This window comes from Triturus cristatus, chromosome 2_1 (genome assembly GCF_964204655.1).
Source record: "Triturus cristatus chromosome 2_1, aTriCri1.1, whole genome shotgun sequence".
Lineage (NCBI taxonomy): Eukaryota > Metazoa > Chordata > Amphibia > Caudata > Salamandridae > Triturus > Triturus cristatus.
Window position 1 is genome coordinate 835033219 of NC_140581.1, and position 24585 is coordinate 835057803.

The 24585-nt window shown below is 47.6% G+C and overlaps 1 protein-coding gene across 1 annotated transcript in view; it reads right to left on the minus strand.

The window, feature by feature from the left end:
- Positions 1 to 2027, minus strand: part of DAPK1 (death associated protein kinase 1) — a 568454-nt gene extending 566427 nt beyond the window's left edge. Inside the window, exons 1-2 of the mRNA XM_085632914.1 lie at positions 1858 to 2027; positions 1070 to 1252 (exon numbers count right to left, since the gene is read on the minus strand). Coding sequence (XP_085489040.1) covers positions 1070 to 1131 — 62 coding nt within the window. The 5' untranslated portion in view covers positions 1132 to 1252; positions 1858 to 2027. The remainder of the gene's footprint in view (positions 1 to 1069; positions 1253 to 1857) is intronic.
- Between the last annotated feature and the right edge of the window lie 22558 nt (positions 2028 to 24585).

The window sequence follows — 24585 nt, forward strand, 5'->3', positions numbered from 1 at the left end:
CATTTACCCCACTAACACATGCACGGTTGTGCATTTTATAATGCATGGTTATTTAGGGGTTCCCCAGAGCCGCAAGTAAAAATTCAGGTGCCATCGGGGATCCCTGTGGTAGAGCACTCAAACCCTCAGACCTGGATTGGATAACGTTGGCAGCCGCTTCCTTCATGGTCAGGGTCACCCTGCAGGGGCCGAAGTTACACCCATGCCGGTCTTGCTCGGACAGGGTAACTACAACAAAAGCAGTAGGCCACGTGACACTTACCCCACAAACTAACCTCAGCAGCCCTAGATGCTTATCAGTAGAGCACCTCACCTGTCAGCAGGGTGTTCCATCCACCATTAACACAGCCCATAGGCACCGTCAACAAGCACCAGCACTGCCCACCCACAATCAGCACAGGCGTTCCGCCACCAGCAGTGCAGGACACTATCAGCATAGGGAAGAGGATGATACTCTGCACATGCTGTCCATCCACGCACCTGTCCGTATAATCAAACTACTCACGCACGCGAACGTCAGCCAACTCATCCACAGAGCATCCGTGCAGCCGCCCCACCACCAGCGCACTCACCCACAACAAACAGCTCAGCACAGGCGGGGTTGCTGCTGTTGGTTGGGGACACTGCTATTAGGGCTCTTGCTGTAGGTGGTGGCCCATGCTGTAGTGAGGATGTGCACCGGTGGAGGGAGCTACTCAGATGCTCGGTGGGTGGGTTGGCCAATTGTTGGGTGGGGGCAGTCAGTTTACACTGAAAGTCAATGGGTTGTGTGTAGAAAGCCTACCCTGTGGATGCGCTGATGTATGTATAGCATGACACATCTTAGTGCAGAACCAGAATTTTACTTAGAACTATCGTTGTCAACAAGCCATGGTACATGCTGCCCTGAACTTAAGGCATGACGTCACTGAGTGCTCTTCTACTCCTCGCCATGCGTGTGCCCCTCAGGATAGAGCTCCTCATATCATGTTGTCGGGCCCTCCATGCCTCGCGGCTCATAGGCTATAGCCGGAGACTGCCAACCCTCCCGGTACTGATGCCCGTCAGAAGCACAGGTGGGGTCACCTACCTGCCCAGCTCCTCGCCGATATCGTAATAATCCTCCACATTTTCCTGTCTGAAGACAGTCATGGTAGCTCCTCTGCTCAGAAGCAACAAAGACCACCGGCTCCGGGAGACACCACCATCGCCCCAGGACCCTCTGCCGCCGCGTCAGCCCCGCATCCAGAGGCATGCCATGAATCCAGACACCCTGAAACAAGGAAGACCGTCATGTTAGGAGAGGTGGGTTATTTGGGGGGGGGGGGGGGGGGGGGCAGGGATCTTCCCTAAAGGCAATGGGTGCAAGAATCACACACAGAAAGGCTCGGCGCCACAGGGTGCACCCCCTCCACCACCCTGGAGCCTGGCCGGAGCTGTACCCACACCAGCACCTGGGGACGCCGCTGCAGGCACCGGGCGGGCGGCGCTGAGCCTCGGGGTGAGCGGCAGGTGCAGGAGGGGAGGAGCCGGCTGTTCAGCTTCGCGTCCCCGGGATGCGAGGCGAGGGGCCAGAGCCGGGCAGTAAGAGTGCCCTGCCCCTCCGAGCATGCAATGCACTGCTCCCTCCGTTGCCCGGTCAACTGCATACGTGCACAGGGCAGGTATGAAGACCGAGCCGTGCAGGGCATACCGGGCCAAGGGCTCCGGGCGAGGGCAGAAGCGGTTCAGCCGGGTACCGGGCTGTCACTGCGAGTGCTGCCCAGCAGCCCGTACAGTCACCGGGCAGGGAGGACAGTTAACCGGGCCGTGCTCCCCGGACTCAGGCAGCAGGAGGCGGCAGGTGCGCACAATACGGAACGCGCAGGGCGCCCTTACCCGAGGCAGCGGTGCCCAGCCTGGCAGCTCCCGGGGCCCGCAGAGCAGCCGGCGCTGGGCAGAGGTGGCAGCAGCATACACCGTCCAGGGGGCGAGAGGCGATCCGAGACAACAGAGGCGAGAGGGGGAGGCTGCCTGCTTCGCCACCAGGAACTGCTGCGAGCAGGGGGAGGAGCGCGCGCGGTGCAGCCCCGCCTGAACGAAGGAGGAGGCGGACGGAGCGTGGGAGAGGGAGGGTACACGCGCCGAGCTGGGAAAGGCAGAGGACGAGGGATATACCTAGCATGGAGTGACACAGGCAGCGTGAGTGGAAGGAAGGGAGAGACGGGGTAGGTCGTAAGAGAGAGAGCAAGGCGAAGAAGAGACGCAAAACTAGGGGTTGAAATTAAAAGAAGACTACATGCGAAGATGAGGCAAGCAGGGGAGAGACTAGGAAGGGGGGTTACACAGGAGATGACTTGAGTAGAGAGACCTACGAGAGGGGGAGTTGGGTAGCCAGAGGCAGTAAGGTTCCAAGGAAAGAAACGGACCGGATGAGACATGATCCGAGTACAGGGAGGAATAATAATAAAAACACACAGAAACAAGACAAAGCGCAGGGAATTATTACGCAGTGGAATAGACAGCGTGAGAAAACTCTCCAAAATTGCAGGCAGGTATCAGCGGAAAATAATATGCAAGAGAAAAGAACACAGGCTCAGGTATCACTCAATCTCTTGAGCCTTCAAGGAAGGTGCCAATGAGTGGCTTTGTCGGGTGTTGTTCCCATTGGAATCAGTGAAGGCGAACATTGGTTTGGAATGTGTGCCCATCACTACGGGTTTCTCCGAGCTGCTTCTAAATGGCCTCCACTCATTAAGTCTGGCCATCTGATGCCTGTTCCTGTGGTAAACTTGCCTCCTTTGTTTGAACAAAATACCGGCAAAACTCGATGTCTCGGTTCTTAGCCGTAAATCAAGCAGACATGCAGTAAGTTTCATCTGCCGTGGGAGTGCACACGGCCGGCCTGTGTAGAAGTCAGCACAGTGAAACAGCACGGGGCCAACACCTGCACAATCGTTACATCAAGAAGCGCGCCTAACCCTCTCTGGCCCTTCACGGTAAACACGCCCTGTCCTTCCCATTCATTTACTACCATACTCACTCACGTGACGTCACCTCCCATTTCTAATAACAAATCCCATTCACCGAAACAAGTCCAGCTTCTGGCATTCAAGTTTCAAAGCAGCCGTGCAAACACAAGCCTTTTAAGTGGTATTTATTGCTGGTGTTACTTATGTGAACCGCGCGAGCATCGTTCTTTGAGACTACAGTGGCGGCTGGTGGTGACATTTGAATGTGTTGAGGTGTAAAATGATTGTCATACTGCACCACAGCGAGCCAGCATAGCGAGTGAGCCCGAACAACCTAAGGGGGCTAGGTGCAGTCTACAATGCATGACTTGCCAAAGCAAATTAACATTCTCTCATATTTAAAAATTCCTGAGGCAGACAACATTTTAAGTTACCCCAAAGCGGGACAAGATTTTATATTCCAACATTCAATGGTCTGTTCCAGTGTCTGATTATAGTAGAGATAACTGTGTACGTATGCTCATACCTATATCTGTCTTACTTTCTATGTCCCTCTTTTTCTCTCTCTAGCTCAACATACTCGTTATACCCCTCTCTCTTTCTGCCACACTCTCTCATTCTGGCTCTGCTTAGCTCCATATCTCTCTGTTTCCCCCCCTCTCTCTCGTTCTCTCTAACAATCTAGCGCTTCTCTCTCCCACACACACTCTCACTCTCACTATCTCCTCTCTTTCATTCTGGCTCTTCATCTTTCTTTCAATTTCGCTTCATCTCTCTTGCTTTATTTATCTATCTATTCTCTCTTATGTTATCATTTACATCCAGTTTAGTTCCATTACACACCAGGCATGACATTTTGGTTTACAGGTGCGTTCTGTGTCTCTTTTCACTTTGCTTTCCATTGACTTTATCTCCAAGTATCTGTTCTCTCTCTTTCCAGACCTGTATCTCTTTCTGTTGTTTTATCTCTACATCCATATTTCTTTAGGTATGTCTTTCTCTTCTTTGCACCCTCTTTCACTCTCGGTGTCTGTCTCTTGATTTCTCTCTATTGTCTCTAGCACTCTATTTGTTCTCTCTCAGTCCTCCGTAGTCACACTCTCTTTTTTGTCACTCATAGCAGCCAGCCACCGCAGAAGCAGCACGCCACTCACACTCTTGCCTGCAACTCACACCGGTCTCCAAGCAATGCTGCTGTGTCAGATTAGCACCGCTGCTCGTTTAATATACCTCAATCCCGAAGCATAGCAGTTAAGCACCGCTGTAGCAGAACGTCACTCCAGGCTGGTCTGCAAATCATCACGCCAGTCTGCAAGCAATGCTGCGGCATCAGATTAGCGCCGCCGCTCTTTCAATGTACCTCAATCCCTACGTATCAGCCACTGCTGTGCCGACACTGCAATCGCCACACAGCTCTGCGTATGCTACAGTAGCCGCAATGAGTCGGACCAACTGACTCTCCAGCCACGTGGAAACCAACACAATCAGGATGCGGGCAGGGGTTGGGTGCTTACTACTGCTTTGGGGGAAATCTGTGAGACGTTTTGAGGCGCAGCCCGGAAACTTAGAAATGCGCGTGCCTCTCAGCCAATCCTGGCACTGCTCCAGCAGCGCCAGGATTGGCTTGAGCAGAGAGACCGGGTGCTGGGGCATGGCAACCCTCGCTCTCCTAAGGGGGAAAGGCTAGTGCGCATGTTCGGGCTGGTCATAAAAATGACCAGCCCAAACCGCACATGCGCACCATTAGTGGCAATGCGCTGTCAATCAACCCTTCTGTGCTTCTGCAGCCCCACCCCCTCAGCGTCCTCCTGAGTCCTGATTGGATATTAGTGTGTCGTCACAAACGATTCACGAAGAATTTATTTTACGAACGGCCCGGGAGCAATGAATTTATTTTAATTGAAACGAATGGGGCTGTGCGTGCCGGCGGCCTGTGGCATTAGTGGGGCAATGCCCCAGGGCCCCAATGGATGCACCGCCACTGTTTAAGAGTTGTGGTCTAAGGGAAAAGCTACTGACGTTGAACGTCACACGTTCAAATCCACTTGGGGCATAACATTGTGTAATCCAAACAAACCTCCTGTAGTAATTTAAAGATATGCATTCCCCTTGCTTGTGATTTGCCCCACACCCTAAAATTGCTGCCTTACTCTCTGATACTTATATATTGCTCGCAGGGCAATGCAAGTGCCTGCCAGAGGCGCAACTAGAGCCACATTCCGGGGGGGGGGGCAACTAAACATTTCAGGGGGGAGCTGATTCTTCCAATAATAGTGGAGATGCAGGGGCTCTAAGAAGAGGTGAAAAACAACAAAGCTTCGTTAACAAGTAAATGGTCTTTTAAAGACCTGCGAAGTACTCAGGTGCGGCTGTGTGTGTGCCCGGGAAGCTTTCTCAGCCCAGGCTGACACACACGACAGGGGGGTTGCTTAAGCCCTTTGAACCCAATGGGCGTTGCGCGCCTGGTGCCTGCTATGTAACACCCCAACACAAAATACTTTTCAGTATATCATCTGTATTTCATAATTACTGGCATTGGCATACAAACCCTAATTACAAGTGGGGGACAGTGAAAAACCGGCCAGGTGGCCACCCTACCTGGGGGTCGCTACTGGCCACACCTGTGTGAACTCCTAAGCATACACTAGGGCTGGCACCACAATTACTGCTGCTCCGTTAATCATGGGTGGAACCTTAAGAGCATATAATATGGATGTTTGAAGGATGCTTATTCCTTCCCCCGCTGAAGCAGGCCAATGGCTGTCTGCGCATTGAACATTTACATGGGTGGTTCCACATCACTTCTCTTGGGATTCTGTAAACCATATGCTGTGGCTGGTTGTATAATGCCCATTCCTTTTGGCTGATACCTGCAATTCCAAGAAGGACTCCTGATGGCGTACACCATGGCTGGTTGTATAATGCCCATTCCTATTGCCAACGGTAAGACTTCTGGTGACAGAGGTGTTCAGTCTTTCTGGCAAAGAAAAGAAAGGCCTTCTTTGTTTCTGTCCAATGTTTGGCCCAGGGTTGAGTTTAGAGACTGCAATCGAACAAGGAGTAACCTCAAATATTCCAGGACCTTAGGAAAAACACTGGAGTACAGAAACACCTCCCCAAAGGTTTCATACAGGACAAAGAAGAACCCTGTGGAAATTTAGCTTGCAAACTGAACATTATCTGTGCCATCTTGCCTCTCCCCAGCGCCACGCACAGCGAATGCACGGCCGCCATTTTAGGCACCCCACTCTCTCCCCGCTCACTCTCGATCGCCAGCGCTTTCCCCTGGCGCTGCGAGCATCCCCCGCGCGCCGGCCACCCCCGCTCTCTCATACACGGGCCATAAACCCTCTCCTTCAGCGCGACCCTGCTACGGAACCACATCCGACCGACATCCCATACATGGTCATGCCGCACCTTTGATAACCCCCTTCCTCTGCGCCCCATTGTCCGAACTGGTCCCAGGCCATCACCTAGCCCTGCGGATGCAGTTTATTGCCCCTACTGTAAGGGAAACACCCCACATCAAAGGAATTACAGTGGATCAAAGCCCCTACCCCCTGAGACCCGGCCGGTCGCACACACCCCCGGGAATTGGCGGAATTCCCTGCTGCGCGATAGCCATCTCCCACTGCGGGTAGGGTGGGAACCTCTACTGTAACTATGTGTGGGATCGGATCTGAGCCGGGGCTTCAGGGGATGTTCTTTCATGCATCAAGAGAATCTCAAGAATGTACTATGTGTAATAAAGCAATAAACCGGTGTATAAGAGACCAGGTCTCAGAGATGCGGTTAGAGCACCTCGTGACGATACCTTGCTGTCTGATCTGATGTGTTCTGCTCCGACGGAATAAAACTTTGTTTCCTGCCTTCCAGTCTCCGGCGCCTGCCTCTTTCATTGGTAAATTATCGAGTGGTATGAGAGGCGATTACCGCCGGGCAAATCCTTGAAAGGTTATCGACTGAAACTGCCGCTACCATTTAACAATTGGCGCCCAACGTGGGGCCCATCAGCGAAACGTGGATCCAGTGGGAGAGGTCCCGACGACAGAGTGAACGACTGCAACGATCGGGAGAGCTCCTGCCCAATAGACCCTCGTCTGGCAGCCGATCATCCGAACTTCACTGGTTCCGAGCAGACCTCTCTCGAGTGATCTACGGTCCTGACTGGGAACCATCAGGAGTGCCGCGGCAAATACGGAGAGTAGAGGACGATCGGGCGCTGGAGGCGGTAGACGAGAAACTGTCCACGCGGTCCGGGTAAGGTCGTGATACACGACAAATTGCGAAATAATTGATTGATTGTTTAAAGCTTTGGAAATACTAGTATTGCTCATTGATTGTTCTTTTTGAGATATTCGCTGTCTACAAACGGGGAGGAGTAGAAATACTCTCTCTCTCTCCCTTTGCAGATAGTGAAGGGTAGGTAACGCAGACTTTTGTCCCCGTTGAAACCCGTCGTGCCTATCTTTATCTCCCCATTGATTGATTGTCCGAACATTGATTGTTTTGGAGAATAGTGCTTTTTGAGATATTCTCTGTTTGCAAATAACGTAGAATAGGAATATTCTGTCTAGTCTTTGCAAATAGTGAAGGGTAGGTAATGCTGACTTTTGTCCCCGTTGAAACCCGTCATGCCTATCTTTATCTCCCATTGATTGATTGATTGATTGATTGATTGTCCGAACACTAGTTGTTCGATATTGGTTCTTTGGAGGTATTCTCTGCTTACAAATAACGAAGAATAGAGATATTCTGTCTAGTCTTTGCAAGCAGGGAAAAGATAAGTAGTGCTGACTTTTGTCCCCGTTGAAACCCGTCATGCCTATCTTCTCCCCACTGATTGGTAGTTGGTTCTGCCCGGACCGCTTATTAGAGGTGAACCATCCGGCTCCACTGGAGGGCACCCCTAATAAGGACATGTTCACTAAATATGGACTAGTCGCCGTAGCTTATACCAAGCTATGGCATAAATATACAAAGAAGGACCCCGAGAGTCAGTGGCCACTGATGGGATCCTTCGACGACCATAAGATAGAAGCGCTAGAAGTAGCTCTGCGTAGCAATAAGACGACGCCTACTATGCTTGACAGTATCGGCATGTGGCGCAAAGAAGCAACGCAACGGAAAAAGAGGGAAGAAGTAAAAGCAGAAAAGGAATTACAAAAGGCAGCTCACCTTGCCGCTAGAAGGTTAGAAGAAGACATAAAGGAGAGAAGGGAAACTAAACTAAGACAGGAGCCCGAAACCTCAGGCCAGTACGCTGTTAGGACCCCTTCTTTGCTCTACCCTGAGTTGTCCTCCAAGCAGCGAACGAATGATGAATTACTGTTAGGTCCCCCGATCATTTACATGCCCCCTCCATATGCACCCTCCCAGTCAGTAGTGCAACACCCACAACCCCCGAACACGATCGAAAGCAGTACAGGGGCCTCGGCCCTCACGGCCTCCGCGCCGGCTGAGCCTCTTGTACTGAACCCAATGTCGGTTACAACGCTAGATGACCATGAGATGGGAAAGAAAGAGTCCACCAGAATGAATCGATTAACAAAGGATGAACGAGCAGGAATTGATAAGATAGTAGGGACACTGGTGGAGCGAAAAGAAAGTGAGGAGTATATAACAGACGTGTATAACTCGTATGCTGACAGCCGCAGATGACACTTCGTCGTACGGCTCTGTTATCACGCCCTGAATGCATATGAGGAAAGATACCACGATAAAGGTCCCGAAGGCTTAGCAGCCCTATATAGGAAGGTAGACATCGGAGAGGAAAGAGAGGGCGACGTTACAAACCTCTTCACTCGTACACTCGAGGTCTACCGACACCTTAAAGAACATGGACAGACCACCAAAGCAGAAACCCCCATAGCGACTAAGCCCCAGGAAGGAAGGGCTGATGCCATGATGCCCATTAAAGAAGCTGCCCCCTACTGGGTCCCCCCACGAGGTCTGGGAACACATGACGACATCAACCACCAAGATGCGAAGGGAAGGGTTGTATATAACTGGGTCTACCAGCCGTGGGACCGGCAAGATATTTTGACCTTTAGAAAGACTCTACCCGACTTGAGAAAGAACCCGACTGCCTTCTACACTGAATTGGGTACAGCCTTAGGCTCAACGATAATGACGTTAGCAGATATCGACTTGTTCTTTGGGCTATGCCTGCCGGCTGATGTGTGGAAACAAATCCGGAGAGTTGACCACACTGAGCCGTTCGGATATACCTGGGTACAACTCGATACCATAGATAAACAGCGAGAACCAGGACAGAAACCCCCGAAAGCCATCTTAGAACTCCCAGACAAGATTGTACAAAAGCTGAAGACTCTAATCCCAGAAAGAAAGGTAGACTGGTCGATAGTGACGGCTTGCCGCCAGAAACCCCAGGAGGATGTGTCTGAATACTTCTCCCGATTCGAGACTGTGTTTTCCGATTACAGTGGCCAAGACATGACCACCGCAACCGGACATCACCTCTTTGTCCAGAATTATGTGAAGGGTCTGTCGCCAGAAGTTTCCCAGAAACTACAGACCAGCGAGAGTAGTTGGGCAGCCTCCAAACCCGCAGCAATTCTCCAGATGGCCCAATACTACGAAAACCAGAAGAACGAGAACGATAGGGCATCAGAGAAGAAGAAAAAGGAATTAAAGGAGAGGGTAATGGTAAGCCGGGGACATGGGGCAGAATCTGGGGGCAATGGAATGTATATCGCGGGGGTATCTGTACGCCCCCCCTGGTGGACACCGATATCGCCATGTCCCCCTGACCCTTGACGGTTCCTGGCACCTTTTGGAATGACTACATATGGACGTTCAGTTCCCTTGGCCCCCCCCCCCGTCCCCAGCCTCCCGGTACTCCTTCCTTTCGTGTGCTGCTTAATGGTCTGACCTGGAGTTCCCCGGAGGAAGCCTGACCTGCGCCGTTTGTCTTTATGCCTCGCCTTTTGTTTTTCTTTTAGTTTTCTGTGTTTTTTGGATCTAAGTCTCCTGTGCCTCTAGAACTATCCGGACTCACTACGGGGCCGACCCCCGGGAACCGACTGCAGCTTTGATAAATGTATATTTCATTCTGTACTTAGCGGCCGGCCCTGGTGGTTGTAGGCCCGTGCTTGTAATCGAATTATTGTTCAATAAAAACTTTTAAAAAAAAAAAAAAAAAAAAAAAAAAAAGGAGAGGGTAATGATAGCACAGTTGCAAGGGGTGACCATGGGAAGGGAACCCCCGAAAGAGAATTACCAACCAACAGCCCCTAGAAAGCTACCCCCTAGAGACCATACACCTACACCCTACAACGGACGGAGAGACTTAGATGGGAATCAATGTGCGTTCTGTAGAGGGTTTGGGCACTGGAAATCCCAGTGCCCGGTCCTTCTGGAACTTAACAAAAATAGGGACCCCAGAGACACAGCATATGACCCCAGAAATAGAGGACAGGGACGAGGGCACACGAACAACGCCATCAACGACAGGCCAGGCAGACCAAACACCTTTGATCGCCCCCGACAAAACCAGTGTCAGCAGTCCGACCACGAAAGCACTCATGACTTCGCATAGGACCGCCAGGGGCAAGGGAGGGATCCAGTCGAACTCCGTGTTGACCAGCAAGGTCCTTACGTCACCGCTAAGGTCTTGGGCACAAAATCTCCATTCCTGGTAGATACTGGGGCGACACGTAGTGCGTTATCTAAACGACTGATTCCTAGGGCACCCTTGTCTGGCTCACACGTAACCTCAATAGGCTTTGACGGAACGCCCTCCACTAACCCCTTATCAGCACCAATCTCCTTTGACTTAGAAGATAACACCACTGACACGACCTTTCTACTCTCCTCCAACACCCCCGATGCTATTATGGGACTTGATTTGCTAAAACATTTTCGAGCTACCATCAGATGCTCCCCAGACGGAGTTCGAGTCATCCTACACGATAACCCAGATCTGTCCAGACCCTGTCACACACGGCGTATGCTCTCTATAACCGATGCTGACATGTCCCTACTCGACACATTACCTTCACATCTATGGGCTAAAACCGACTCAGATGTAGGGCGCATGGTGATCGACCCGGTACACATAACCGTCCGACCGGACGCAGTGCTCCCAAAGCTTCCACAGTATCGGATATCACCCGAAGGCGAGAAGGCATTGGTGGAAATCATCGAGTCCCTAGTGGAGGCAGGAGTGGTAGAAGAAGTAGTCAGTAATGTTTGCAACAGCCCTATCCTACCCATTGTAAAGAAGCAAGGCGAGGGGGATGAGAAAGCCTACCGTTTCATTGTTGACTTGCGAGAGGTTAACAAAGTAGTCATACCCCAGTACCCCGTGGTCTCAGACATCACCACCATCCTCACCCTGATTCCATCCACTGCCACCATCTTTACTGTTATTGATCTCAAGAACGCATTCTTTTCCATCCCCATCCACCCAGACAGCCGCTACCTGTTCGGCTTCACTTTAAAAGCCCGTTCATACAGATTCTGCAGGGCACCCCAAGGCTACACTGAGAGTCCCAGTATTTACAGCCAAGCCCTCAAGAGGCAACTGGATGCCGTCCAACTACCCGATGGAGTGGTGTTGATACAGTACGTCGATGACATTCTTTTGGCGGCCGACACCACTCCACTTGCCGTCACAGCCACCATTCACCTCCTCCGCTTCCTTGCGGAGAACGGTCACAAGGTCTCCAGAAAGAAATTGCAATTCTGCCAGCCCCAAGTAACGTATCTAGGCCACCAGGAGAGAAACTAAAACAAAGTCTGTGGTTCTGCCCGCTACCGAGTCTCTTGAAGGTGATGGAAGCGCCCGACATGAAGATGATGGAAGCAACCGGACGTCCGAAGATCCACTACAAAAACCCAAAGACTGACCGAATGCACAGCTTTAAGACAATAGCACTTTTCATTACCCTTCTCTTTTGCCTTCTCCTCGTGGTCACCTTCTGGATCATGGAGGAGAGCACACCCGCTCATAAGACATTGCTGACCACCGTTCAACCTACCACCACGAAAGAACACCATCTGATCTCACTTTCACCCCAACTCCGAGAAAGGCGTAAGGAGTTCTGGAATAACTCTTTTGTGCAGTTGCTCCACCAACACAATCTTGCCACCAACGCCACTAACTGCTGGATCTGTGGATTGCTACCACATGCCACTGGGCACTCAATCCCTTTCATCCCTTCACCTTTTTCTGTCCATGGTTCCTGCCTCGCCTGGCTGATCCTCCTGCAGGAGAGCTACAAGGACAATGCCACTTCCTGCAGAACCATGTCACACTTCTACCATGGGTTCTGGCTGAACAAAACTGGTAGAACTTCCGCCCTCTTCTGCCCTCTGAGATCGAACACTTCCTTTCACATGGACATCCCCGCCAAAGAACAAGTTGAAATGCAAGTGTTCAACAATCCAGCCAGACCCACCTTCTCTTACCTCCGAAAGCGGACGGCCGCCACCCTAACAGTGGCCCTGTCCGTCATCAACATCACTGGATCTGTATGCCTCGAAGGCCTGGGGGCACAGCTGGTGGGCCACAGCTCCTGCCTCATCACCCGAACATTGGACTCAGTTGACCCACCCTCCTTTGTTGCCTCCCCGAATATGTACTTCGTCTGTGGTACTAAGGCCTACACCTGGCTCCCGAAAGGTTGGGGAGGCACCTGCTACATCGCCTTCGTCCTTCCCCCGACATATGTGGCTCCAGCAAACCATCACCGACAGAAACGTGCCAAAGACATTGTACAAGCCGACTCCGCCGGAGCACAGTTCATGGACGCAGTAAAAGGTCTTGTTCCGCTCTGGGGTCCGATGGCAAACAGCCGTGCCATCCGCCACTTAACCCAGGCAGTCGAAACAGCAATGAACATTACAGCTGGCGCCCTCGCCAACAACACCGCTGAGCTTCAGGCCGTCCGCCTGGTGGCTCTTCAGAACCGCCTTGTTCTAGATGTGGTTCTGGCTGATCGTGGAGGAGCATGCCGCATCATTGGGTCCAGCTGTTGTACCTACGTACCAGATAACTCACCCTCAGTCTACAAAGCAATTGAACACCTCCACAGACTGTCCACAGAGGTCCATCAAGAGCAAGAAGAATGGTCGCTGGGGAGTTGGTTTTGGGACACTATTAAAAGTTGGGGATGGAGGCTGTTTTCATTTATCCTAATACCGATTGTGATACTATGTGGATGTTGTTTGGGGATTCAGTGTCTGCCACCTTTATGTTCGCTTTTTATGAACTGCATCTGCCCTAAGACTTTGAACTTTGAAACAGAGCGGATGAAAGCCCTTTATGAGGTGGAGGTCCGCAGTATTATGGGGATAAATCCGAACTAGACAAGCTGGCGAGATATGTTAAAAGGGAGGACTGTGGAAATTTAGCTTGCAAACTGAACATTATCTGCGCCATCTTGCCTCTCCCCAGCGCCACGCACAGCGAATGCACGGCCGCCATTTTAGGCACCCCACTCTCTCCCCGCTCACTCTCGATCGCCAGCGCTTTCCCCTGGCGCTGCGAGCATCCCCCGCGCGCCGGCCACCCCCGCTCTCTCATACACGGGCCATAAACCCTCTCCTTCAGCGCGACCCTGCTACGGAACCACATCCGACCGACATCCCATACATGGTCATGCCGCACCTTTGATAACCCCCTTCCTCTGCGCCCCATTGTCCGAACTGGTCCCAGGCCATCACCTAGCCCTGCGGATGCAGTTTATTGCCCCTACTGTAAGGGAAACACCCCACATCAAAGGGATTACAGTGGATCAAAGCCCCTACCCCCTGAGACCCGGCCGGTCGCACACACCCCCGGGAATTGGCGGAATTCCCTGCTGCGCGATAGCCATCTCCCACTGCGGGTAGGGTGGGAACCTCTACTGTAACTATGTGTGGGATCGGATCTGAGCCGGGGCTTCAGGGGATGTTCTTTCATGCATCAAGAGAATCTCAAGAATGTACTATGTGTAATAAAGCAATAAACCGGTGTATAAGAGACCAGGTCTCAGAGATGCGGTTAGAGCACCTCGTGACGATACCTTGCTGTCTGATCTGATGTGTTCTGCTCCGACGGAATAAAACTTTGTTTCCTGCCTTCCAGTCTCCGGCGCCTGCCTCTTTCATTGGTAAATTATCGAGTGGTATGAGAGGCGATTACCGCCGGGCAAATCCTTGAAAGGTTATCGACTGAAACTGCCGCTACCATTTAACAACCCAAAGAAACAGGCAGCATAATATGTGGAATTTAAATAAAAAGGTATAACTCCTTCAGAAAGAGCAACAAGCAGAAAAAGCAAAGTTGTGATGAACTTTGGAGAGTGAGCTGCCCATCTAAATGGGTACAGGTGAAGTAATGACCTAGAAACATAGGAAGGAATATAGGAGGAAAAAATCCCATATACAAGCTTTAAACAACTAGTAAATCAGAGCCTAAACTGTTGGCATTAACCCAATAAAAAATATGGACAGAATTATAAACTACTTGAAAGGACATGGAATTAACTGCATTTCACACTAGCCGCATTGAGCCCTGCTTTTTTGAGCCACCAGCAACTCACGGCTCCTTGTCCCCAGCACAGCGGAGCAACACTTGCAGCTTAGAGTAGCCATGGTAATATCGAAGGGGGCGGCCAAGCCAAAGGAACAGATGCAGCTTCCATGCTCTTTTCCCAACAATTGACCCAGCCAAGACCCACAATGTAGCCCTGAAATATCCTTGATCCTCAGATCTGATAGAGTTCCTAGCAGGAGCATTGATTATGCCTTAAGGTGCTGCCAAGATCACCTTCTAGTTCTCCTATGCCCACTGATGAGGTTCCTTGATATGTTGGCCCACCATCCTTCCATACAAGATACAGTAAGGGACTTGGAGACTAGGCCCAGAGAGCTGTATATTACCATGGCCACCAATTCAATTCAATTCCTTTATTAAGATTTGGATCTCAAATGAGGTCCACATAGAGGATAGGACAGACTAAAATTTCACTTCCCCCTAGCAGCAGTAGTTAAGTGCAAAATGTATTCCAATTTTATGCAAAGAGCGACCTAATAGCAGCAGAGATTTATGTGCAACATTTAAAAAAAGAGAAAGATCGGAACCATTTATAGCTAAAACTCCACTCCCCCTAGCAGCAATAATTGAGTGCAAAATTTATTTCAGAGAGCATAAAACACCAGTACCCTTTATAAGAATCTACAAAAGGCCCAGTACGTAAGCGGCTGGTCATAAGAGTTGCCATAGGTCTCAAGATGTAACAGGAGTTAAGTTTGGGTTTCCTCCTGTGGGAGGGTTGGGCGGAAACAGAATCGAGGTAGCTTCTCAATTTTGGTGTGCTTTATTAGAGAGTTGGGGTATATATATTAAGATTGGTGCTCAGAATCCCGGTTTCATCCTCTTGGTTACGTCTTCTCTTTTCTTCCTTCTTTCAGGGTTGTCTTTTCCAGGAGGATGACCCCAGGAGGGTCAAAAAGAGAAGAAAACAGTGGTAAGTATCTTTTGTTTTTTTTTGTGGGTTGTGGATAGGACAGTATCCTTCACCACACCCGGATTGATTGGAGAGGGAAATGACTCAGGCGCTTTGGGTTTATTAAAAGGGGTGTGTTCTAGATGTGGAAGAGAATAATGGTGTGAGGTTGGATCCTTTCCCCTTTACACACACACACTCTTCCACCCCTCTCCCTCCTCAATGTGAACGGAAAAATCACACCAAAGTAGTGAGGGATACGCAAGGAATTCAACTGGACAACAAGAGATAATAAATAAAAGAATGACCCACTTTCATCCAGTCTCTTTAGAATACTGGAATATCAATAATTTAGCATAGAGTTGTTTTCACTCGTGATACTAGCCCAGCCAGATCAGTTATTGGCTCTCACTCGTATCCAAGGTTTAATTTCTGACCCCGCACAAAAATAAACTGAAGGTAAAGAAAATGCTGCTTAAACAAACAATATCTGGCTTCGCTCGCCATAATCCCCTCAGGGTTCCGATCCTTTAAGGTCTTGGTTTGTCCCAAACCCCTTTCTCCTTATGTCTCCCTCCCTCCCCCATTCGGGACACTCACCGCCAGTGCCGCAACTCTTCTGAGTTGCTGCGGTGGATAGGCCTCTCCTGGGGGTGTCCACCATTCTTCACTCAAGTCCTCTGGAGTCTCCTCACCGGCCTCTGTATCTCCGGTCCTGGCATCCTCACTTGGTATCACTGCTTCCACCAATGGCGTTCCCCTCGGGCTCTTCTCTGTGGCGTCTTCCTGCATTTCCCAGCTTTGCCCTTCATCTCCAGGTTTGCGCCATCTTGCTTGGTTGATGTCTTTTTCTTCCGATTCCTGGGCTCCTGGTTCGTTGATCCATTGGGTGGGTACGCCTTCTTCCTGCACTGGAGAGTTAGTGGAAAGCTGTTTAAGCCTTTGTTCTCTTTCCTTCCAGCTGCGAGATGACCGCAGCTTTGAACAGCAGGAGGATGGGGTCATGAGAGGTACGTGAAAGGGTTCCATGGGTAATATACTTGCTCTTCCTCACACCTACCTCCTGTAGCAGGGGCCTCCTTTTATCCATAACCAATAAGATATGGTATATACTACTGAAGGGAGGTCGTACAGTAATAAACTCCTTCCTCTTGAGTGGTAGTATAGTAGGAACTAAAATAATTTCAAAAACTGCTTTAAAATTGAATAATTTTGTACAAACCATTTTGTTCTTTGGATAGAAGAGAAACTCGCAAGCTGATGCTACGCTTTGATGCTATTCTGTATAAACATTGGTCGAAGACCATATGTAACAAGGCTGAGTAAACAAACAGAGTATGATTGAGGTTCTGAATGCCCAAGTTACACATATTACAGTTTTTCTCTATTTTCATAGCAGGGGGCCATGTTGCTCTTAAATCAATTAGTGGTAAGAGATTCCTGCAAAATAAAGTTAGCCAACGGCGGATACCATGGTCTAAATTCCAGGATAAATATTTCTCAGCCACTTCCGGGGTACTTGATGTGGCTATTATCTCCAATCTTTCCTTTGATCTACAATACTTGACACCTCTCTGAAAACAAACAACACAGCCAGTGCTTTTTAAAAATTATTTAAATTCAGGAGCGGGAGGGAGATCACACACTCCTCCTGTGCGTCGAAAAGAATTAGCGCCCTAGTGAAGTGACAGGAGAAGGATTGTTTATATGCTTTTTCTCCAAAGATTTCTTGAAATAGGAAACCCCTTATGTTGTACAAATCACTATTCTTCAACTGGTATCCCCACAGAATTACCCTGGCTAAGCCTTAAACAAATGAGCTTACCAGACCAAATTCCAATCTATTAGCAGGTGTGGGAACCAGTGTATTAAAATTACATAGTTTACGTAAAATCTGGCCTGCTATCTTATCAAGGAAACTCCAAACTTCTACTGGAATGGATTCAATAGTATATAATAGTGTTGGGGGGATTTTCATTTTAAAAACAGATTACAAGTGTAGGAAGTGCTATCGACCCATTACGCTATAAAATACATGTAGATCATTTGCATGTAAAGCAGCTTTACAGGAGCTGTGTTCAATGTGGGGCTTATTCTTTGTGTTACCCACTATAAGTTCCCCAAATAGAGATAAGAATCTACTGTCTCAAGATTTAGTGAGTAACAATTTAATAAAATCATTAATATGAGCACCAAAAGTGGTAATAAAGTAACAATGATAAATGGGGCAAAATCCTAAACTAAAAGATAAAATCGATAAGGACTGAGATGCACGCAGATTTTTTAATTGAATATGTTAAATCAGGTATCATCCCCATTGGTCTACAAGTTAAAAACGAACCCGGTTTGTTAATTGAAAATAGGAAATTCCTAGAAACCTGGACCCAAATCGCCAATAGATGTAGCAGGGATTGGATCCTGCTCATCATTGAAACCGTCCAGGAAATCATTATTTTAGAAAAACAAGAAATAGAAGAACTGGAAATAGAAATTATAAAGAACACAGCCTTAGAGGAGGCAAAAAAGAAATTAGAAGAGCTTAACACCGAAGTAGAGGCTTATAAGGATTACTTGATTAATAAAAAGACAAAAAAATTACAAAAGGATGTCAACAAGTACAGTATAGAGTTAAATTACCCTTATCTAGGGAAAGATTATTATCAGCAGAAAAGAGAACAAGACTGGGATAGACCTCTTCCACAAAGACCTACATACTCAAGAGGCGGGAGGAAACGCATTATGTTTTCAGAGACCTCTGGTTCAAGCAGCAAAGACGAGAGAACACTAAGATCAGATCAAGGCATTTATCATCAAAGCCAGGTATATGGGCCTGGGGCCTCTACCTCTTCTTCTTCCTCCTCTTTTTTAGATCAACGTCCGAGGAGGGGAATCCGAATGAACTGAAATTATGGGAGAGGACAATACATGAGAAATCCCGCCCAGGAGGAATTCCTGCAGACCAGGAACCAGAAATACTGGCGGTGAAGAAATTTCCCATTATTAATCTTTTTAGCAGATCCTAAATAAAATTGAATTGGATGTTTTAGAGAAAGGCTTTAGTTTCGCACCTACAACATATGTCAACAAATGTATGCTGGAAAAGGATCTTAAATCCTTTTTCCAAAAGATCAGATTGAAACGCTTTTTTGAAAATAGGGATTATACCGAGGACAACAATATTTCAGGTTTAAGACCCAAGTCGACTTTTACCCCTAATATAAGCCAGGTTAGTAGGAATATTGATATATTTGAACAAATAGTAGAGTCAAAAATATGCCATATCTGGGACAAATCAGTACCAACCACTAACAATATGGGTAAACTACATAAGAAAGCCATTACATCCCTTAAAAATGACTTAAGTATTACTATAAAACCTGCGGACAAAGGAGAAGGGGTGCTCGTTTTTGACACCCCAAACTATGAACACAGGATTATGGCTCTTTTAAGCGTGGAGGAACATTATTCTAAGGCCCCCATGGGAAAATGGACAGCATTAAAAACAGAGATTGCTGATCTCCTATCCCTTGCGAAGGAGAATGATTGGATAACAGATAGTGAATATACATTTCTGACCAATGATAATGCCATTATACCAGCAATATACGGTCTTCCAAAGATCCATAAAAGTGAAGAAATCCCCCTCTAAGGCCAATTGTAAGCTGCATTGGTTCACCTCTAGAACCATTAAGTAAATACGTAGACGGCTTTCTTAAACCTTTAGTGCAGATGCAAAGGTCATTTATTAAAGATTCAGCACATATGATTAGCATTATTGAGGGTTCCATTTTCAACAATCAATCACAGTTATTGGTAACCCTTGATATTGAGGCCCTTTATACGAACATACCCCAGGATGATGCTATATCTGTCATCAGGAACATCCTGGGGCCTGCAGAATGCAGAGGGCCAATGCAGAATTTATAATTGAATGTACAAGACTAGTTTTAAAACACAATATGTTTTTTTTTAAGGATAGTCTATACCTTCAATGTAAAGGGACCAGTATGGAGGCCACTTGTGCTCCCAGTCTGGCGTGTCTTTATGTGGGTCAATTTGAAGAAAAACACATCTTCAATGAAACTGCACCATTTTTTGAAAACGTGGCAAAATGGTATAGATTCATAGATTATATTTCATTCATTTGGAATGGACCAGAAGAACTTTTAAGCGAATTTCTAGCATGGCTAAACCTAGGGGATAGGAACCTAAAATTTACAGCACAGTACAGCAATAAGTCTGTAAGTTTCTTAGATCTTAACAATAAGGAAATGGGTGGTAGCCTGGAAGTGGAACTTTTAACGAAACCACTGATAAGAATACCTTAATGCATTATACCAGCTACCACCCCAAAGCCCAGAAAGATAATATTCCCTTCGGGCAGTTCCTTCATCTTCGAAAGAACTGCTCGTCATTGGAAGATTTTTTATAAGCATTCAGAGAATCTTAAAATAAAACTTAAAGACAGAGGCTATCCAAAGAAATTTATAAATCACTCTTTTAAACGTGCCCGATTCTATGACCGCGAAAGCATGGTTATCAATGCAAATAAAAAGCGACAAGAGAAAAATAACATGCAAAAAATAGTATTCGTGAGCCAGTTCTCGGGCATTAGTAATAAAATAAAAAATATCATTAACTCCAATTGGAGCATTCTGAATGATAACGAACAAAATACTTTGGACCGGCCACAGTTTGCTTTTAAACGTAATAACAATTTAAAAAAAGAATTGGTACACACCTATGTAGATGTTATAGAATCAGAACAACGCACGATTATGGGGACTAGAGCCATAGGCAACTATAAGTGTGGTAGTTGTATGATTTGTGATCAGTGCACAGTAGGGAAAAACATAATATATAATAAATACACTCTTTCGGCGAAGGACCTTAATAACTGTAGAAACAGCAATATTGTTTAACTACTTGTATGCCCATGTCATCTGGGCTACGTTGGGGAAACAGTACGAGAATTACTAGTCCGTCTATCAGAGCATAAATCTGCAATAAAAAATAGCAAAGAGAATGCTCCACTAGTGGATCATTTCAAAAGGGCAGGTCATGCTTGTACTGATTTTAAGTGGTTAATCATTGAAAAAATCTAAGGAAATAAGAGAGGAGGGAATCTCACTGTCAAACGAAAAAATCGAGATCAGTGGTACAGCTCCATTTTAGACACTGTAAGAACAGGATTAAACTCTAAAGAAGATTGGATGAGACTAATTAGTTGAATTTCCATCTTTGGCAACATGCGAGTTGGATATTATTTAATATCCACTCTACACCAGAGGACCTTATCATAGATTTAGTCACCATAATCTGGATTCGCATCCTACCAATATATTTTGTAAAAGGGGTTGATGCACAATCAGGAATGTTCCCTTAATTCGGGAACCACCTGAAAATAATTAGTGAGGGTGAATATAGGTACTTTATGCCATTAACAGAAGGTTTCGAATTAAGCATGAGGGTCTTGTACCAGCCGGGACCTATTGCACAATTATTTGAAACCACAATTGGCTTTTCTTAGGGATGCTAACTATTCCACATCATCAATATTTTGTTATTGTCATATATATATATATATATATATATATATGTGTATAATATGACATTTACTGTTATTAAATGAACCTTAATAACATAGTAACTTTTAAATACTATAGGTAATCCTACAACAATATAGTTATTACCATTACAGGTCTTTATCTACAATTATTGTAATAAATACATTGTTAAACTCATATAATTGTGATCATTTTCATTGCTAGTTAAAGCAATTTGTGTTGTTTATTTTGAAACATAAGGTAACCCAAACAATATGGAACATATCGGGTATACCTAAACAATATATCAGTTATTGGTAATTAATGTAGGTTTTATTTATAATATTCCCTATAATAACCTTTGAACACTGTGGTCATAGTATTTCTTCTATTTTTAAATTGCCCGGGAAGCACTAGCGATAGCGTGTGAGAAGTTGGCCTGGCATATGCTGGTCACTAGTTATAGTGGCCACCTTGCACCAGTCCAATTCGACTCTTATGATAGATAGGTTAAAGACAACCTTTTAAAGAAAGCTATCCTAGTGGTAGCTGTGGAGAGCAGCCTTCAGGCTAAGTCTCTGAGGAATGTAAAGCAGCTTGTTTTACCTTATAATCTCTCGAATTACCAAATGAAAAGGACACCACACAGGTATATGGCTGGAGCCCTAGGGGCGTATCAGACCATATACTAAAAAAATGGTTTAACAGACCCGACTTGCAAAATGAAAAGGCCTAGGGCCTTGGGAATCGCTGGGGCTTCACTTCTGCAGTGTTAGCAGGTAAGTAATCAGCCCACGGGAGACGCGTGCAGTGTCTAAACACAGCAGCGGGTTTCCTATTGGTTTCAATGGGGCAAGTCGCGGTTTGTATTTTAAAGTTTTAGGGCCCTTCGAAGAGGTCAACAAGCGAGCCACTTACAAGATAAGTATTTCTAGGGCCAACACACACTTGGGCACCGGAGTGCACGAGTTACCTCACCCAGGGAAGCCGGGTGCACAGGTGTCTTTTGGTGTCGGGTCGAGATGCTGTTTTCAATGGAGATCACTGAAGACTTGCTGCTTGTGACGACTGGAGAGGCGCCCGCTGGAATCCGAAGGTGGATTGAAGTTGAAGAAGACCTTAAAATTGAGGGGACAGTGTTCAAGGTCACTTGCCAGTGACCGGTGGCCAGCAAGATGGATGACCACCGATGTCGCGTCGATTCAGGCTGTTGATGGAGTTTTGTCTCTTCGCTCACGAGGTCCAGGAGTGATCGACGACAATCAGCAGCTGGATTTGGAGGGTTCCACGACGTCTGCAGCTGATGGAGGTGTCGGCAACCGGATTGGCGCCAACAAGCCTTGGCAAATGCAAGTCTCTTGTAGACTGAAGATTGACGATGATGCAGACCAGCAAGGTCTGATAGACTTACCCAGCAAGAGTAAGTGAGGGCAGGCCCGGAGCAACCAGGAGAGCCCTTGAAGTCGATGAGAAAGTCTTTGGGTGAGTCACTAGCCAACGGGCAAGTAACCGCGAAGACGCCTTTGCAGGAAAAGTTTCACAGGAGCCCACGGTCACTCGGGACGGGGTAGGCCGCTGGTTTTCGGAACCAGACCTGCTAGGGACTTGGACTATAGATGGTCCAAGCACAAGTTCGTAGAACGTTGTTTAGGGTTTGCACTCGAAATCAGTGCACGGTTCCCTGGTATTGCTGTTCCTCGTCACTCGTGGGGTCCAGATGCCACAGCTTCTCTGGGGACTCAAAATGGCCGTCGAGAGGTCCGGAAATCCGCTTCAGGAGACACAGGGACTTCGGACTCCGGCGGGAGCGGTGAAGTTTGCAACCGTTGATGAAGAGTTTTGGTGCCTGCCAAGCAGGGGAGTCACTCCTTGACTCCAAGGGAGATTCTTCAGTCTTCCAGAGATAGTGGAACGTCGAAGGGCCAGGACTTTTCTTTGTAGAGCGTCGTCCAGGGTAATCTGGATTGCAGTGGCAATGCTTGCTATCTTATAGTGAAGATAGGGGAGGGACTAGCTCTATGATCACTCCTCTAGGAGGGTCAGGGTAGTGGGTGGTTACACCCACTTCCCTTTGTCCAGTTTCGCGCTAGAGCAGGGGCAGGTAGCCCCTGAACCGGCTTGAGCTGGCATATGCACAGGGGAGCCTACTGCTCCCCCAGGGCAGGACGTCAAAGCACTCTAAGAGTGCACCCACCCTGCTCCAATACACTAAATCCTGTCTGGGAGGTGGTGATACCTCCCTGAGACAGGATAACTTTTGTTGGGCTTCCTCCACTGCGAGTTTCGGTCAGCAGCAGGAGAGCAGCCCAGTGTCTGTGCTGGTGGCATCCATTTTGTGATGCCAGGGCTCTAGAAGATTTCTACCGTTTAGTACAGTGGGTACATGTCATCCCCTCTAGAAGGGTGGGATCATACTCCCACACCAGTTACTGGTGTGGGGGTATGATTCCAAGTTGTTTGACACCAAACACGACATGTTTTGATGCAGTAATTCCAAAGTTAGCATTTACCGCGAGGTTATAATGCACTTAAGAGTATATGGTTTAACCGCATCCACAAACAGCAGCAGAGAATAGACTCTGCCAGCTGCAGAGGGGTCCTGCTCATGCAGAAGCACCCCCTCACATAGTAAACCAAGCACCCTGCCCTCAGGATTGTTAGGGCCTGCAAGAGGGGTGGCTGATAGGTTTATATGTGTGTGTATGGTGAGATGTAGGAACCTATACCTCAGTGAGGAGTGCTAACACTACCTCACACAGGCTGCAGTAGCAGGCCTGTGGTGTCAGATTGTGAATGCTTCCCAGGGGTGGCATAATACATGCTGCAGCCCCTGGTAGGCCTGTGGAGTACCAATGCCCTAGGTACCTAAGGTACCATATACTAGGGGCTCATAAGGTACCACAGTATCCAATCACTAGTGCATCTAATATGCACACTAAGTTGTTTAGATAGATCAGTGAGACTGGGGCCCTGATTAGCAGGGACCCAGCCAGACTATAGCCAGAAACCAGTGTATACATCAGAAAAAAAGTGGGGGCAACATAAGTGCAAATCCTACTCTCCTACATAGCGCAAGTAGCGTGCAATGAGTAATGATCAGCCCACATGAGACGTTGGCTTATACAACGCCATACGCACATTGATGATGCTTCGTTAGCCACCATTAACTTCAGGTATTTAAGACTGCTGGATGAACGCTTGTGCTGTCTTCCTATTGTGGAGCGGTACCGGATGTTCTACCATGCGGCGGATTCATTTACTTAAAGGTAAGAAACAGGGAACATAGGGTCTAAAAGGATTGGGAGATTTAACATCCTTGTTTTGTGTTCATAAAACGAGGTCATCTTCTGAACTGTTTCTTGGACATAGAGATATACAATTTAGCCGTTAAATAACGCTCATACAAATCGATGGATGGTGAATATGTTTCTAAATATCATACATATATTCTTTCAGAATCCTGTGAGAATGGATTGTGAGAACATTGTGAGAACATACAGTGATACAACTTGTTTGATTCAGGGTGATTTGAAACCCCTTCATAGTGAACGGAGGACTGATTTGCCTCTGGTTAAAAGATTGCTGCAATTTGAGGTATGTGGCTCAGATTTTTGACATTATGGCTCTAATTGAATAAGAGCTAGAAGCTGT